At 42.2% G+C, this 18,117-nt stretch overlaps 1 protein-coding gene across 10 annotated transcripts in view; it reads left to right on the forward strand.

Annotated features, from left to right (window-relative positions):
* The window catches only part of FHOD3 (formin homology 2 domain containing 3), a 496,353-nt gene that overhangs the window by 340,212 nt on the left and 138,024 nt on the right, over positions 1-18,117 (forward strand). For all 10 annotated transcript variants that reach the window (XM_060781410.2, XM_060781412.2, XM_060781413.2 and 7 more), the window contains one exon: positions 4,456-5,348. In XM_060781410.2, coding sequence (XP_060637393.2) covers positions 4,456-5,348 — 893 coding nt within the window. The remainder of the gene's footprint in view (positions 1-4,455; positions 5,349-18,117) is intronic.

Here is an 18,117-nt window from a genome sequence, read left to right on the forward strand (position 1 = left end):
TCATATTGTTGCAATCATCACAATTCATATTTCACCACTCTTTTTCAATAGAAATGCAGAATGAAAATAGGATTTTCAAAGATGAAAACCACCTTCTTATTCCCGTGTCAGTGAAAATCTGCATATTTGGAAAGCATGGAATATTCAGAAAGAAATGCACACACATTATAAAGTTTTCAGACAAGTAAAATTTTCTAAATTATTTGATACATGTCTAGATGCTATCATGTATTTATTTTATTTTATTTATTTATTTATTTATTTTATTTACTGTATTTGTATACCGCCTTTCTCAGCCCGTACACAGGTCCCTGCCTAAGTCATAGACCTTCATTGCATAACAGGGAAGGAGACTGTTTGCTCTTGAGGTTCATCATAGTATATTTTCAGGGTGAAAATCTGCATGGGGGGCAATTTTCCACCCCCAATTCTCCTGCAAGTATTACTCCCAATACCTCCCTTTCCCATTGTGTAACTTTCTGTGACTGCTATGGAGCTAAATTGAGGCATTTGAGTGGATGGGGAGTTAGAATCATAGAATCATAGCATTGGAAGAGACCTCATGGGCCATCCAGTCCAACCCCCTGCCAAGAAGCAGGAAAATTCCATTCAAAGCACTCCCTGACAGATGGCCATCCAGCCTCTGTTTAAAAGCTTCCAAAGAAGGAGCCTCCACCACACTCCGGGGCAGAGAGTTCCACTGCTGAATGGCTTTCGCAGTCAGAAAGTTCTTTCTAATGTTCAGATGTAATCTCCTTTCTTGTAGTTTGAAGCCATTGTTCCTTGTCCTAGTCTCCAGGGCAGCAGAAAACAAGCTTGCTCCCTCCTCCCTAAGGACTTCCTCTCACATATTTATACATGGCTATCATGTCTCCTCTCCGCCTTCTCTTCTTCAGGGTAAACATGCCCAGCTCTTTAAGCCGTTCCTCATAGGACTTGTTCTCCAGACCCTTGATCATTTTAGTCTGGACACATTTCAGCTTGTCGATATCTCTCTTCAATTGGACACAATATTTCTGATGTGATTTAACCAAGGCAGAATAGAGGGGTAGCATGACTTCCCTGGATCTAGACACTATGCTCTTATTGCTGCAGGCCAAAATCCCATTAGCTTTTTTTGCCACTGCATCACATTGTTGGCTCATGTTTAACTTGTTGTCCATGAGGACCCCAAGATCTTTTTCACACATACTGCTCTCGAGGCATGAGTCCCCCATTCTGTATCTTTGCAATTCATTTTTTCTGCCTAAGTGGAGTATCTTGCATTTGTCACTGTTGCTTCATTTTGTTAGTTTTGCCCATTTCTCTAATTTGTTAAGATCGTTTTGAATTCTGCTCCTGTCCTCTGGAGTATTGGCTATCACTCCCAACTTGGTGTGGTCTGAAAACTTGGATGATCATGCCTTCTAACCCTTCGTCTAACTCACTAATAAAGATGTTGAACAGGACTGGGCCCAGGACGAAACCCTGCAGCACTCCGCTCGTCACTTCTTTCCAGGATGTAAACTTTACACCATGTCACTGTTTCTGACCTGAGGAGAAAGGTAAAAGATGAGAGCTTAACCTACCATGGGAGGACCTAAATGTTGCATGTTCCAGAGTATGCAAACCAGACAATCTCCACATGAACAGTGCTGGGTGAGCAAGGCCGACCTCAAAAAATTCCTCCCTTGATTCTTATCCAGATGCTTTCAAGCTGGTTTCCCGGATTGCTGTCTTGCATCTCTTCTGCAGCATAAGAGCTTTTGACATATAAGGCTACTCCGCCTCCTCTCCCCCTTGTTCGGTTTCTGTGAAAGAGGTTTCTAGCCCTCGATGTCTACATTCCAGCGATAGGAGTCATCCCACCAGGTTTCAGTGATGCCTATGATATCATATTTGTGGTGTTGTGCTAAAAGTTGGAGTTCGTCTTGTTTATTTCCCATGCTCTGTGCATTAGTGTGAAGACATGTGAGCCCCTAAGATCTTCCCCTGAGATGTTCAATTGGGATTATAGTTCTTTTGGTACTTGGTCCTTGTTGTGTTTGTGCAGCCCTCCGTTTAGCCTTCTGGCGGTTCCCTGACATTGTGGGTAAATAGTGTTCGCAAGTCTGTTGTCCCCCTCCCCCGGTGGACCTAGTTTAAAGTGCGCCTAATGAGATTTGCGAGTCTGTGAGCAAAAAGGTGTTTTCCTACTTGTGTGAGATGTACTCTATCCCTTGCCAGTAGGCCATCCTCATGGAAAAGTAGGCCATGGTCGAGGAAGCCAAAGCGTTCCTCCTGACACCATTTTCTAAGCCAGTCATTGACCTGTACTATTTTCCTGGCCCTTGTAGGACCGTGTCTTACAACTGGGAGGAGGGATGAAAAGACCACCTGTACATTGTTTTAGCTTTGTTCCGAGAGCTCGAAAATCATTTATGATCTTTTGAACAGTATGCCTAGCACTATCATTGGTTCCTACATGAATCAACATTAGGGGAGGATGGTGATGGGGCTTGAGGAGCCTGGTGAGCCTCTGATGGTATCCTTGAAGTACTGGCTTGACCTTGAAGGAGCTGGGGATGGCAACAGCTGACAGGGAGCTCTGGCATGAGCTGGTCCATGAGGTCACAAAGAGCGGCTGAACGAATTAACAACAAAAATAGCCTTTAAAGAGATAATAAGGAAAATGTGATGGGAGTTGCCCCCCTCCCCCCTTTTAAGGCTTTGGTAGAGACTGTTCTACCTCATTCTACCTTTTGTTGAGGTCCAATTCCAGAGTTCCATAGAAAAAACAACAATTCCATAGACGTGTTGGTTTTTCTCATTTCTAATATAGAATAGAGAACACTAGTAAATCATTTTATAAGAGTTCAAGGGATTTGAGGTTCTGGAAAAACATTTATTCAACAAAAAAGTGTTAAGTTTAATTGCAATGATAACTTGGGAGAGGGTTGAATGCTCATGTGGAAAGTGTTAATGCAGCCAGATGCCACTGACTTTTACAAAGCATTGACGTATACAGAGAAAATATATAAAGCACATGTGAAGAACCCCACAATGTTACTTCCCAAACAAAATATCTGTATCCGGCTTTAAATTGTATTCATTAAGTAAATTTCAATACAATTGTGTACACTCTTATGTTCTCATTATATAATTTTGAACACCCCCCCCCCCCCAAATATATCCTCAGTGATATTATTGAAAGAGCACTGCTTAGCCTTTTTTCTCTTAAATGTCACATCTGTTCACAGCAAGGGCCCTAGGGGTATGCTGGGGTTCCAGATTCCAGGACGTATGCATATATATTTTCCTTATTTGTTAGATATGATGTTTATCATATCTAACAAATAAGGAAACAACTTGTATTGGTATTTATTAAAACACCAGAATCAGCCTCTTCTAACTTCAGCAGAACTCACATGCTACGACAATACAAGATGTTGCCTCTAGGTCTGTTTCTGAGCCTAATATCTCAAGTTGTGCCTTGAAAACCTCAGTAATAGTAGTGAAAGCAACCAGCCAGTCTGTATTAATTCCATCACAGTGATCCAGCACAAGAATGCTGGCTAGGGGGAGAGGCAAGATTTCAGAGTCACTGAGAGAGCTACTCTTTCACAACTTGTTTGCTTTGTGGTACTGAGGGGTAGGGAAGAGGAAGCAATTCTAGTGGGGATCAGTGTATCATTACCGCTGCTAAAAAAAAAAGTGCTGATTGTTTTTGGTTGCTGAGGGAAGGGAAGAAAAGGAAGATGCTTTTGTTACTCCATCAATAAGTCCTTTTGCCTGAGTTGCTGCTTTAGCTCCACCATTCAAAAGACAAACACTAAAAGATTGGCTGCTTCTGTATCCCTGTGCAAAGGAGGAACTTTAATCTCTTTCTTTCTCAGTTACCCTGATCAGAATCACTGACTTGGAAGCCTTGAGGTAGATTGGCAAGGGATGTAGCATAAAAAGACAGAAGTGTGGGAAAGGCATCTTTGCATCTTTGTGCAAGGAAAGCGCATCCAGAGTTTACTTTTCCCAGCTGGTTTGATATATACTATAGTCTAAGTTGAGTCATTTCATTAATTTTCTTTTGTACTATTTATGTTATTGTTGTGTTTGTCACACACATAACATTGACTTAAGAAAGTATGAATGTTGATGCACAGAAATACCTTTTTATTGTAATTTTAACTCTATTATAATCTACATAGGAGGTTTCCCCACAACCAACCTTCATGAAGACTTCCATAAACACAAAAGTAAAACACTCAGGACTTCTTTTGCATACATTCAAGATGTAGTTGCTTACCTCTAGATTGCCGCGGGGAGGGGGGGGGGGTAGTCTGTAAACCAGACTCCCAATGGAAAAGAAAATGTTGTGGAGGATCTGAAATATATTATGAGCTTGTTTATCATCTTTTCTCATTGCTATGTTACAGTTCATGTATGCATCTTCAATATCCTGACCCTTTTCTGTTCAATCTCTGATGTGTATGGTTTCAGATCCATGGTTACAGACCACTCAAGATGTTGGTGTGAATGATCAGTGCAGCAACATCCTCAACAACAAGCGGTTCATGCTGGACATGTTGTATGCCAATAACAAGAAGCCCAAGGATGAAAAGGATAAAGAGCTGGAGGAGAAGACGGAGGAAAAGAAGATGACAGAGGCAAATGTAGACAGTCTCACTAGCCTGGCCAGCAGGATCTCAGTCTTACAGGCCACGAAGCAGGCCAAAGATGAAAGTGTCAAAAAAATGGAAGTTGGCAATTTGGACAATCAAGGCAGTGTGAAAGCCTTTGCAGAACGATTCAACAATAGTGAGATGGGCAAAACTGCATACTTTCCTGAAAGTGACTTTACTGAAAAGGCCAATGAAAAAACACCGATCCAGACTAAGAAGGAATCTGACTATATTTGGGATCAACTCATGGCCAATCCAAGAGAACTTAAAATCAAAGATATGGATTTTACAGACTTAAGGGACGAGGATGACGTTGACGTATTAGATATGGAAATGCATCCTAGAGACTCCTTAGCTGCTCCTCCACCACCTCCACCTTCCTTTTTGGGTTTGCCTCCTCCACCCCCTCCCTTGTTTTATGGATGCCCCCCTCCACCCCCACCCTCTAGTAATTTATTGGCTCCCCCTCCTGTTTTTGGCATTGCTCAGGGTTTTGGGTCACCTCCACTTACTAGAAATCAGCCAGCCTTTGTAAAAAAGAAGAAAACAATCCGCCTATTTTGGAATGAGGTGAGGCCATTTGAGTGGCAGTGTAAGAATAACAAATGCTGCAAAGGATTCCTGTGGTCAAAACTGGAGCCTATTAAAGTGGATACTTCCAAACTAGAACACCTCTTTGAGTCTAAATCCAAGGAGCTTCCTGTCACAAAGGTACTTCTTTTTAAATATGTTGATGTTGATTGCATTATGCATACGTTAAGGCAGATTTGCCAGCATTTATAATTGATACTAGCTTGGAGACCCAGCGGTGCCCAGCGGTGAGAAAAGCATTGAAGGTTGTGCTCCAACCTTCACCAGGGCATGAGGTGGGTCATGGAAGGTTTGTGGGCCAAGTTTGCTCCTGCTCCGTCATTAGTGGCGTTTGCAATAATCTCTGAAAGTGAGTGAAGGTACTGCAAATCCCATCCATCATCTATGACCCATCATCCTCCAAACGGCACCAGGATGTAAAATGGGTGATGGGGGTTCTGTGTGCCAAGTGTGGTCCAGATCTGTCTTTGGTGGGCATCGCAGTGGGATATGGGAGCCAAATTTATTTATTACTAGCTTGGGGACCTGGCGCTGCCCGGGTTATTTGAGAAAGGAATTGTCTATCAAAGTTGGTCTTTATCGGTTATTTATATGGCTCGCAGTGGTCTCAGGAAGTTAGTGAAGGTACTGCGAGTCCGATCATCTGTGGTCCATCCTCCTCCAAACTGCATCAGGATGGAGAGTGGGTCATGGGGGTTCTGTGTGCCAAGTGTGGTCTTGATCAATCATTGGATGAGGGTCACAGTAGTCTCAGGAAGTGTGTTAAGGTACTGGAAGTCCCATCATCCATTGCCAAATTCTTCCAAAATTCACCAGGATGTAGAGTGGGTCATGCGGGCTCTCTGTCTGAATTGTGGTCCTGATTCATCATTGTTGGCAGTTGTAATGGTCTTAGGAAGTGAGTGCAGGTATTGCAAGTGCCATGGTCCATGGTGCATCCTCCTCCAAACTGCACCAGGATGTAGAGTGCGTCATGGAGACTCATTGTGCCAAGTTTGGTCTTTATCAGTAATTGGATGAGGGTTGCAGTGGTCTCAGGAATTGAGCAAAGGTACTGCAAGTCCCATCATCCATTGTCCATCCGTGGCCAAACCACACCAGGACGTAAAGTGGGTCTATGTGCCAAGTTTGGTCCTAATCAGTCATTGGATGAGGTTAACAGAGGTCTCAGAAAGTGAGTGAAGGTACTGCGAGTCCGATCATCTGTGGTCCATCCTCCTCCAAACTGCACCAGGATGTCGAGTGGGTCACGGGGGTTCTGTGTGCCAAGTGTGGTCTTGATCAATCATTGGATGAGGGTCACAGTGGTCTCAGGAAGTGAGCTAAGGTACTCAAAGTCCCATCATCCATAGTCTGTTCTCCCCCAAACCTAACCATTCGGTGCAATGAATGTGTCGACTACGGATTGGTAATATGGATGATGCAATTGGACCACGATTTTAGTTAGGAGATGTATTGGATTGTGATTTATGTGAAATATTGTGTATTATGTTTTTTACGGTTTTAATTGTATACTGTGTACTGTATATTCTGTTGTAAACCGCGTTGAGTCGCCAGTTAGGCTGAGAAACGGCGGTATACAAGGACAGTAAATAAATAAATAAATAAATAACCAGAATGTTGAGTTGGCCAAGGGGGCTCTTTGTGCCAAATTTGGTCTTTCTTGGTATTTGGATAAGTGTTGCTGTGGTTTCAGGAAGCGAGTGAAGGTACTTGAAGTCCCATCATCCATGGGCCATCCTCCAAACAGCATCAGGATGTAGAGTGGGTCATGAGGGCTCTGTGTGGCAAGTTTGGTCTTGATCGGACATTAGATGAGGGTTGCAGCAGTCTTGGGAAGGGAGTGGAGGTACTTGAAGTCTCACCATGCATGGTCTGTCCTCCTCGAAAGTGCACCAAGATGTAGAGTGGGTCCTGGGGGCTCTGTGTGGCAAGTTTTGTCTTGATCAGTTATTGGTGAGGGTCTCAGTGGTCTCAGGAAGTGAGTGAAGTGACTGCAAGTGCCATCATCCATTGCCAAATTCTTCCAAATCGTACCAGGATGTAGAGTGCGTCATGCGGGCTCTCTGTGTGAATTGTGGTTCTGACCCATCATTGTTGGCAGTTGTAATGGTCTTAGGAAGGGAGTGCAGGTATTGCAAGTGCCATGGTCCATGGTGCATCCTCCTCCAAACTGCACCAGGATGTAGAGTGCGTCATGGAGACTCAGTGTGCCAAGTTTGGTCTTTATCGCTAATTGGATGAGGGTTGCAGTGGTCTCAGGAATTGAGCAAAGGTACTGCAAGTCCCATCATCCATGGTCCATCCCCGGCCAAACCACACCAGGACATAAAGTGGGTCATGAGAGGTCTATGTGGCAAGTTTGGTCCTAATCAGTCATTGGATGAGGTTAACAGAGGTCTCAGAAAGTGAGTGAAGGTACTGCAAGTCCCATCATCGATGGTCCATCCTCCTCCAAACTGCAGTAGGATGTAGAGTCGGTCATGGGGGCTCTGTGTGCCAATTTTGGTCTGTATTGGTAATTTTCTGGCCTTTTCTTTTCCTCTCTTTGTCATCTCGGAATCTTGGAATTGAGGCTGGCCTATCAGAGACCCTATGCAAATTTCCTTCTCTCATGTCCCCGCTTCTTTCATGAGCCCTCTTCACCACCAGGGGTTCCTGTTGAAGCTGGCCAATCAGAGACCATATGTAAATAGCACCACAGTGGCAGCCAATCAGAAAGCTGGCACATACATGTCCTCCACATACTCCTCCACATACACGCATACAAACACTCTCTTTTATTATATACTAGCTTGGGGACCCGGCGCTGCCCGGGTTATTTGAGAAAGTGGGTAAAGGGGGTTCTGTCTGCCAAGTTTGTTCTTTATTGGTCATTGGATGAGGATCACAGTGGTTTCAGCAAGTGAGTGAAGGTATTGCACCAGGATGTAGAGTGGGTCATGAGGGCTCTGTGTGCCAAGTTTGGTCCTTATTGGTCATTGGTTGTGGGTCACAGTGGTTTCAGTAAGTGAGTGAAGGTATTGCAAGTCCCATCAGCCATGGTCCATCCTCCTACAAAATGCATCAGGATGTAGAGTGGGTCATGGGGGCTCTGTGTGCCAAGTTTGGTCTTTATTGGTCATTGGATGTGGGTCACAGTAGTTTCAGTAAGTGAGTGAAGGTATTGCAAGTCCCATCATCCATGGTCCATCCTCCTACAAAATGCAGCAGAATGTAGAGTGGGTCATGGGGGCTCTGTGTGCCAAGTTTGGTCATTATTGGTCATTGGATGTGGGTCGCAGTGGTTTCAGTAAGTAAGTGAAGGTATTGCAAGTCCCATCAGCCATGGTCCATCCTCCTACAAAATGCAGCAGGATGTAGAGTGGGTCATGGGGGCTCTGTGTGCCAAGTTTGGTCTTTATTCGTCATTGGATGTGGGTCACAGTGATTTCAGTAAGTGAGTGTAGGTATTGCACGTCCCATCATCCATGGTCCATCCTCATCCAAACTGCACTAGAATGTAGAGTGGGTCATGTGTGCCAAGGTTGGTCTTTATTGGGCATTGGATGATGGCCACAGTGGTTTCGGTAAGTGAGTGAAGGTACTGCATATCCCATCATCCATGGTCTATCCCTCTTAGAAATGCATCGGGTTGGGTGGTTATGAGTACTGTGTGTGGCTAGTTTGGGCCTGGTCTGTGATGTAGAGTGCCAACTGAGGCCTACTTTTTTTAGTCAGGCATTGCCAACCAATGTCAGGCATTGCCAACCTTTTTTAGTCAGGCCTTGCCAACTGAGGCCTACCTTTTTTAGTCAGGCCCTGCCAACCGAGGCCTACCCTTTTTAGTCGGGCCTTGCCAACCGAGGCCTACCATTTGTAGTCAGACCTTGCCAACAGAGGCCTACCTTTTTTAGTCAGGCCTTGCCAACCGAAGCCTACCTTTATTTAGTCAGGCCTTGCCAACTGAGGCCTACCATTTTTAGCCCACCATTCCTGAAAGCTGAAATCCCTTTCCTATTCCCTTTGGTGCCTGGGAATGTTCAGGGTGGCCAATCAGAGACCATATGCAAATCGTACCACAGTGGCAACCAATCGAAATCTTGGAACTTTCAGGCTGGCCAATCAGAGACCATATGCAAATAGCATCACAGCGGCAGCCAATCACAAAGCTGGCACATACACCGCCGGTCGCACCGCCACACTTCCGCCGCATACAAACTTTGACTTTTATTATATACTAGCTTGGGGACCCGGCGCTGCCCGGGTTATTAGAGAAAGTGGGTAATGGTGGTTCTGTATGCGAAGTTTGGTCTTTATTGGTCATTGGATGACGGTGGCATTGTTTTCAGGAAGTGAGTGAAGGTACTTGAAGTCCCAACATCCATGGTCCACCCTCCTCCAAACAGAAGCAGGATATAGAGTGGGTCATGGGGGCTCTGTGTGCTACGTTTGGTCTTGATCAGTCATTGGATTAGGGTCGCAGTGGTTTCAGTAAGTGAGCAAAGGTACTGCAAGTCCCATCATCCATCTCCAAAGTTTTCCAAATAACACCAGGACGTAAAGTGGGTCATGAGAGGTCTATGTGCCAAGTTTGGTCTTGATCCGTCATTGGATGAGGTTTGCAGAGGTCTCAGAATGTGAGTGAAGGTACTGGAAGTTCCATCATCCATGGTCCACCCTTCTCCAAAACTGCAGCAGGATGTAGAGTGGTTCATGGGGGCTCTGTGTGCCAACTTTGGTCTTGATGGTCATTAGATGAGTTTTGCAGCAGTCTTGGGTAGTGGAGGTACTTGAAGTCCCATCATCCATGGTCTGTCCTCGAAAATGCACCAGGATATAGGGACTTCCGGTGGACATGGCGACGGGACTGCCTCGCTGAGAGTGAGCTCCCAGCGAGGACCTGTGTTGTGGCGGCTAGGTTGAGCTGAATGCTCCCCCCTTTGCCGGATTGAGTTTGCAAAGGTGCCGCGAATCCCAGTGTGGGCTTGAGACCCCAAAGATCTCCCCCCCCTCAAGGAGGAGAGGTCGAGTGGGTTCGAGCAACACAGGGGAAAGCGAGCCGCCCCACGAGGATCGAACCGCAAGGTCAGTTTAACCGCCGCCGATCCATTCACAAAGTAGAAGAAGTTGAAAACAAAGAAAGCCCAGATTGGGTGGAGAAGCAAGAAAGACCCCAACAACAGGTAACGGGATTAGATCCCACACTTTTAAAGAAGAAATAGCCAAGCCGCAAGGGCTTGGGGGAAAGAACAGAGAGAAGGAGATAAGAAGAAAAGAAGCCGCAGGATTTAAAGAGGAAGAGACCGTATTTTGGTCTCTGGTCTCTTGGTAGTAATATCTGATTGATTGATTTAAATATATATATATAATCATAAAATTTTAAATTTAATTTAAATTGGCAATCTAAATTGATTTAAACCATCTAAATTAGAGGCAAAATTAGAGGAAAAGCCGCTCTGATAAAGTAGATGAAAATGAAGATGAAGATGGAGTGATAGCCCCCTTTCGCACCCCCCCCCCCCCCGAAAACCTAAAAGAAAGTGGAAAACGGATAATACTGCCGACCTTGACGCCATAATTGTTGTGTCTATCCTCAGCCTTCTTTATAAACAAGTAGGTTGAGTTGGCGGGAAGGAAGTGACGGAAATGGAAACGGAAGGCAGATCAAAGTGACGGATGAGAAGGGCGGAAGAAGCACAGAAGGGACAGAGGGGCGGAAGTGACGGGGCGGAAGGAGGGAAGACGCCATTTTGAAAACCATAGAGAAAGTCCGATACAGAGCGGCTAGAGAAAAATTGGAAATAAATTGGAAATAAATTGGAATTAAATTGGGAAAAGCCCGAAAATCCGATAGAGAAGTAGAGGGCAGGAGGAGACAGATCGAGGACGAGAAGTAGACGATCCGAGGACGAGAAGCAGACGCCTGAGGAGAGGAGACGCGGACAAGGCGAGGAAGAGAAGCAGACGAAGGGCCCCAAGGACGAGGACGAGAAGTAGACGAAAATAGATAATTCGAGGACGAGAAGCAGACGAGTTGAAAGAAATGGCAACCCCAGGCAAACCAGAATCCCGGAGGGGGTCTCTGGACATAAACCCAAAAATGGACAATTTATTAAAAGAAATAAAAAAGATTTCGGAAAAACAAGATGCTTTGAAAGTGGAATTGAAGGAGGAGGTTAAGGCAAAACATGAAGAATACTATAAGAAACAAGAGGGAATTATTACAAAGATGACAGAAGAATTCAAGGTCTTGAAGTCTGAAATAAAGCAAGAGTTTGGCCAGATAAAAGAAGACATATCGCAATTACATGGAGAGGTGAAAGAATTGAAAGTTTCTAAAGAGGAAATTGAGGGAACACAATCAGAAATGGCACAGAAGATAAAAAGGCTGGATAAACATAGGGAAAAAATGGAATGGGAACAAAAGAGATTACTGCAAATGCAAATGGACTTCCAATTAAGATTCAGAAATATAGCGGAGGAGGATAAAGAAGACATAAGATCATTGGTTATTAAAATGCTGGCAAGTTGCATGGAGTGTGAGGAGGATGAATTTGAACAAGAGGTGGATCAAGTGTATAGGATTTCTTCATTCTATGCAAGGAGGAATAAAACCGCACGGGATGTGATAGTAAAATTTACAAGGAAGAAGGTGAGGGATGACATTTTATTTAAAAGTAATAGAAACCCAATCTTCTACAAAGAAAAGAAAATTGTAGTTTTGAAAGAATTTCCTCAGATGACCTTAGTGAGAAGAAGAAAATATTTCTTTCTAACAGAAGAGCTGAAAAAGAGAGAGATAAGATTCAGGTGGGAGAGAAAAGAAGGAATAATGGTGACATATAATGAAGAAAGATACTGGCTAACATCTGAGCATAAGGCTAAAGTGTTCAATGATAAATTAATGAAAGAACAGGGAGAAGAAGAAGAAATGGGAGAGGAGGAGGAAGAAGAAGGAGACGAAGCGGAAGGAGATGAAGAAAGAAGACTATCTACTCCAAGAAAGGGTATCAAAGAGAAAAAGGCAAGATATAAGTCACCAAAGGATTATAGCTACTTATTGAAAGATCCCAAACCACAGAGAATGACACCAAGAACGACACCACGGAAAGAAGAAAAAGAAAAAAAAGATCAGAGTATGGAACAACAGGCAACTGGAACAGCGGAAATGGCTTTTGGCGATATAGGACTGGGACTGGATGGGAACGGATAGGATGATGGAACGACAAATAAAATGTTTTTCAAATAACATTAATGGTTTGAACTCCCCCCAGAAACGCAAGAAAGTATGGAATAGTTTGAAGAAATTGGATTATGATGTAATAGCGTTACAGGAAACGCATATCAGTGATAAATATATTGCACACCTCCCAAACAAAAAATTAGGAAAAGAATATCATTCCTCATATGAGAAGAAGAAAAGAGGAGTAGTAACCTACGTAAAAGAAGCAATAGAATCAGAATTGGCCTTTAGAGACTTGGAAGGAAGATGCATTGCGGTAAAGATAACAATTGGAGACTCAAAAATATTGATATGTAATATTTATGCACCAAATGGTCCAAAAACAAAATTTGTTGAATTTTTGAACTCCAAACTAAAAGAAGTAGATTTTGATGATTTGATCTTGTTAGGTGATTTCAATGGAGTGATGGACCCTCAAATAGACAAAAATGCAAAGAAAAAGAAAATAAAGGAAGGTAAACTCCCTCAAAAATTTATAGAGTTGCAAAAAGAATTTGATTTAGAAGATATCTGGAGAATTAGAAATGAAGATAAAAAAAATTATACATTCTTCTCGAATAGACACCAATCCTGGTCCAGGATCGATATGGCTTGGATAACTAGAAAACTCTCCGCCAAAGTGAAGGAAATTAACATTTTACCACGAGACTTGTCAGATCACTGCCCTTTAGAAATTTGTATTAACCATAAAAACTACTCCAGGAGATGGAGATTGAGAATCTAATAAAAACAGAACAGGATAAAGAATATTATAACAAAATAATTCAAGACTATTTGCAAATAAATAAAGTGGAGGAAACGGACCCACGTGTGGTGTGGGATGCCTTCAAAGCAGTTCTGAGAGGACATTTTATACAACAAGGAGCTAGGAAAAACAGAGAAAGAAATAAAAGGTTAAATGAGTTGGCGGCCGAAATTGCAATTAAGGAAGCAGAATTAAAAAAAGAGACCAAGAAAAAAAGTAGAGAGGCAACTTTTGGTGTTAAAACAAGAGAAAACTCATGCAGAGTTAGAATCTCAGTCAATACAATTGAAGTTTCTAAAACAACAGACGTTTGAAAATGCAAATAAACCTGGTAAATGGCTGGCGAACCAAATCCGGAAAAAAAGACAAATAAATCATATATCTAAAATAACTACATTGGATAAGGACTTGAGGACTGATAAAGAAATTATAGAGGAATTCAGGAGATTTTACATCCAATTATATACAAAGGATAAAATAAAGAAAGAGGAAGTTATGGAGTACATTGGCCAAATGAAATTAGACAAAATAACGGATGAGGATAGAGAAGAATTGAATAAAGAGATATCGGAGGAGGAAATAGAAAAAGCAATTAATAAAATGAATGGAGATAAAGCCCCAGGGCCGGATGGATTTACGGCTGGATTTTATAAATCCTTTAAACAACAGCTACTCCCAATACTTAAAACTATCGCAAATGAAGCGATGAAATATCGGAAAGTTCCAGACTCATGGAAAGAAGCGGAAATTACAGTGATTCATAAGGAAGGTTCCCCGGAAAATGATATTAAAAACTATAGGCCGATCTCTCTTTTAAATACGGACTATAAAATATTTGCAAATATTATGGCCACAAGGTTAAAAGTGTTTCTTAATAAATGGATTGGAGAAGAGCAAACGGGCTTCCTCCCAAATAGACATATGAAAGAAAATATTCGCAACGTCCTTGATATTTTGGAATATTACGAGACAAATCATCAAAAAGAATTCGCCATTTTAGCAATAGATGCCGAGAAAGCTTTTGACAATTTAAATTGGGATTTCTTCAAGATATTACTACAAGAATTGGATATGGGAGAAAAATTTAACAACGCAATTAATGCTATTTATAATTATCAAAAAGCCAAAGTGAAAATAAATGGACAATTGACACAAGAATTTGAAATTGCGAAGGGCACTAGACAAGGATGCCCATTATCCCCACTGATTTTTATAATGGCTATGGAGATCCTAATGAAGAAAATTAGAGAAGATGAAAATATAAAAGGAACGAAAATCGGCAAATTCGAATATAAAATACGGGCGTTTGCAGATGATTTATTAGGAACAATTGAAGATCCAGATAAAAACCTACAATACTGGATAACAAAAATAGAGGAATTTGGAAAAGTGGCTGGATTCAAAATGAATATGAAGAAGACAAAACTGTTATTCAAAAATGTGAAAAAGGAGAGACAAATAAAATTCAACAACAATTGGGGATAGAGAGTGTAAAGAAAATCAAATACTTAGGAGTCTGGATTACCGCGAGAAATTGTCAACTTCTGAAGAATAACTATGAAATAGTTTGGAATAAAATTCAAAGGGATTTACAAAAATGGATCTACTTAAATCTATCACTCCTGGGTAGAATATCGTTAATAAAGATGAATGTTCTTCCAAGACTTATATTCCTATTCCAAAATATACCGGTAATAAGAAATCAAACCTTATTTAAAAAATGGAAGAAAGATCTACTTAAATTTATTTGGAAAGGGAAAAGGCCAAGAATAAATTACATAAATCTAATTGACAAAAAAACGAGAGGAGGTCTGGGATTCCCAGACTTGAAAACTTATCATGAGGCTTGTGCTCTATCATGGATAAGAGATTGGATGAATTTGAACAAGGAAAAGTGCTTAAACTTAGAGGGCCACGATTTGAGGGTAGGCTGGCACGCTTATGTGTGGTATAATAGAGAATCTAAGGAAAAAAAATTTGGGAATCATTTCGTGCGAGCCTCCCTACTGAGGACATGGTTAAGATACAAAGCCCTCTTTTATAAAGCTACACCTCTTTGGGTCTCGGCGATGGAGGCCCATCAAAGAAGACTCTTAGGATGGAGGATTTGGCCAAGATACAAGGATATTTTGTTGAAAGGGGAAATGAAGATTAAATCGTTTGAACAACTTAAGAACATGTTTGGAAATATAACCTGGTTACATTACCTCCAAATTAAAGAGCATTTCAAACAAGATCAAAAAATTGGATTCGACTGGGAAGAAAACACATGGGACAAAGTTTTAAAAATTGAGAAGAAGGTAGTCACAATTCTTTATAATAAATTGATCCAATGGCAAACGGAAAAGGAGCAAGTTAAAAATTGTATGATTAAATGGGCCGAAAATTTAAGACGGCCCATTCAATTTAGAGAATGGGAACAAATGTGGAATAAAAAGTTGAAATATACTTATGCCATGGACTTGAAGGAAAACTGGTATAAAATGTTTTATAGATGGTATTTGACTCCAAATAAACTAAGCCATATTTACACAAATGTCTCAGATAAGTGTTGGAAATGTGGAGAACAAACGGGAACATTCTTCCACATGTGGTGGACGTGCAAAGAAACAATTAAGTTCTGGGCATCTATACATGAAGAAATACAGAAGATATTGAAAAGAAGTTTTAAAAAGAAACCTGAATATTATTTACTAGGATTTACGGACTCTGATCTTAAAGTAGAGGAAAATGAAGATAAACTATTCACGTACTTTACTACTGCGGCAAGAATTACTTTTGCCAAATTTTGGAAAAATGAACAGATACCTACTGCTGAAGAATGGTTGGAGAAAGTTAAAGAAATTAGAGACATGGACGAATTGACATTTTTAATGAGAAGAAATACCGGGAAACCGCTAAAGAGAACAGATTGGACTTCTTTTTATGACTATGAAAAGAAATTTAGAAAAATATTAGAGGATAAGAATATACAAGAGTAGAAGAAGTTGACGGAAAAGATCCTGATGTTGGAGTGGAAGTCATTTTAGAATAGCTTAGGTTAGTTTTTTTTTTGTGTGTGTTCTTTTTTCTTTTTTTCCCCTACTTTTCTATCTCCTTCTCATTGTTCCCCCTCTTTCGTTGTTTTGTTTCATAAAATACTTAATAAAAATCATTTAAAAAAAAAAAGAAAAGAAAATGCACCAGGATATAGAGTGGGTCATGGGGACTCTGTGTGCCAAGTTTGGCCTTGATCAGTCATTGGCGAGGGTCTCAGTGGTCTTAGGAAGTGAGTGAAGTGACTGCAAGTCCCATCATCCATTTCCAAATTTTTCCAAACTGCACCAGGATGTAGAGTGGGTCATGCAGGCTCTCTGTGCGAGTTGTGATCCTGACCCATCACTGTTGGCAGTTGTAATGGTATTAGGAAGGGAGTGCAGGTATTGCAAGTCCCATCGTCCATGGTGCATCCTCCCCCAAACCGCACCAGGATGTAGAGTGCATCATAGAGACTCAAGTGTGTCAAGTTTAGTCTTTATCGATAATTGGATGAGGGTTGCAGTGGTCTCAAGAATTGAGCAAAGATACTGCAAGTCCCATAATCCATGGTCCATCCCCAGCCAAAACACACCAGGACATAAAGTGGGTCATGAGAGGTCTATGTGCCAAGTTTGGTCCTGATCAGTCATTGGATGAGGTTAACAGCGGTCTCAGAATGTGACTGATGGCACTGCAAGTCCCATCATTCATGGTTGCAGTAGGATGTCGAGTGGGTCATGGGGGCTCTGTGTGCCAAGTGTGGTCTGTATTGGTAATTTTCTCATGCAGCCCCCTCTGGCCTTTTCCTTTCCTCTTTTTGTCATCTCGGAATCTTGAAATTGAGGCTGGCCAATCAGAGACCATATGCAAATTTCCTTCTGTCATGTCCCTGTTTCTGTCATGAACCCTTTTCTCCACCAGGGGCTCCTGTTGAAGCAGGCCAATCAGGGACCATATGCAAATAGCACCACAGCGGCAGCCAATCAGAATCTTGGAACTTTCAGGCTGGCCAATCCCAAAGCCGGCACATACACCGCCACAAATCCGCCGCATACAAGTTTTGCCTTTTATTATATATATAGACTAGCTTGGGGACCCGGCGTTGCCCGGGTTATTAGAGAAAGTGGGTAATGGCGGTTCTGTATGCCAAGTTTGGTCTTTATTGGTCTTTGGATAACGGCTGCATTATTTTCAGGAAGTGAGTGAAGGTATTTGAAGTCCCATCATCCATGGCCCATCCTACAAACAGCAGCAGGATATAGAGTGGGTCATGGGGGCTCTGTGTGCCAAATTTGGTCTTTATCAGTCATTGGATGAGGGTGGCAGTGGTGTCAGTAAGTGAGTGAAGGTACTGCAAGTCCCATCATCCAAAGTCCATCTCCTTTCAAACTGCAGCAGGATGTAGAGTGGATCATGGGGGCTCTGTGTGCCAAGTGTGGTCTTGATTGGTCATTAGAAGAGGGTTGCAGCAATCTTCGGAAGGGAGTGGAGGTACTTGAAGTCCCATCATCCATGGTCTGTCCTCCTCCAAACTGCACCAGGATGTAGAGTGGGTCATTGGAGCTCCATGTGCCAAGTTTAGTCTTGATGAGTCATTGGCGAGGGTCACAGTGCTCTCAGAAAGTGAGTGAAGTGAGTGAAGTCCCATCATCCATTGTCAAATTCTTCCAAACCGCACCAGGATGTAGAGTGAGTTATGCGGGCTCTCTGTGTAAATTGTGGTCCTGATCCATCATTGTTGGCAGTTATAATGGTTTTAGGAAGGGAGTGCAAGTATTGCAAGTCCCATCGTCCATGTTGCATCCTCCTTCAAACTGCACCTGGATGTAGAGTGCGTCATGGAGACTCAGTGTGCCAAGTTTGGTATTTATTGGTAATTGGATGAGGGTTGCAGTGGTCTG

The sequence above is a fragment of the Anolis sagrei genome, chromosome 6 (assembly GCF_037176765.1).
Source record: "Anolis sagrei isolate rAnoSag1 chromosome 6, rAnoSag1.mat, whole genome shotgun sequence".
In the NCBI taxonomy this organism is placed as follows: Eukaryota; Metazoa; Chordata; class Lepidosauria; order Squamata; family Dactyloidae; genus Anolis; species Anolis sagrei.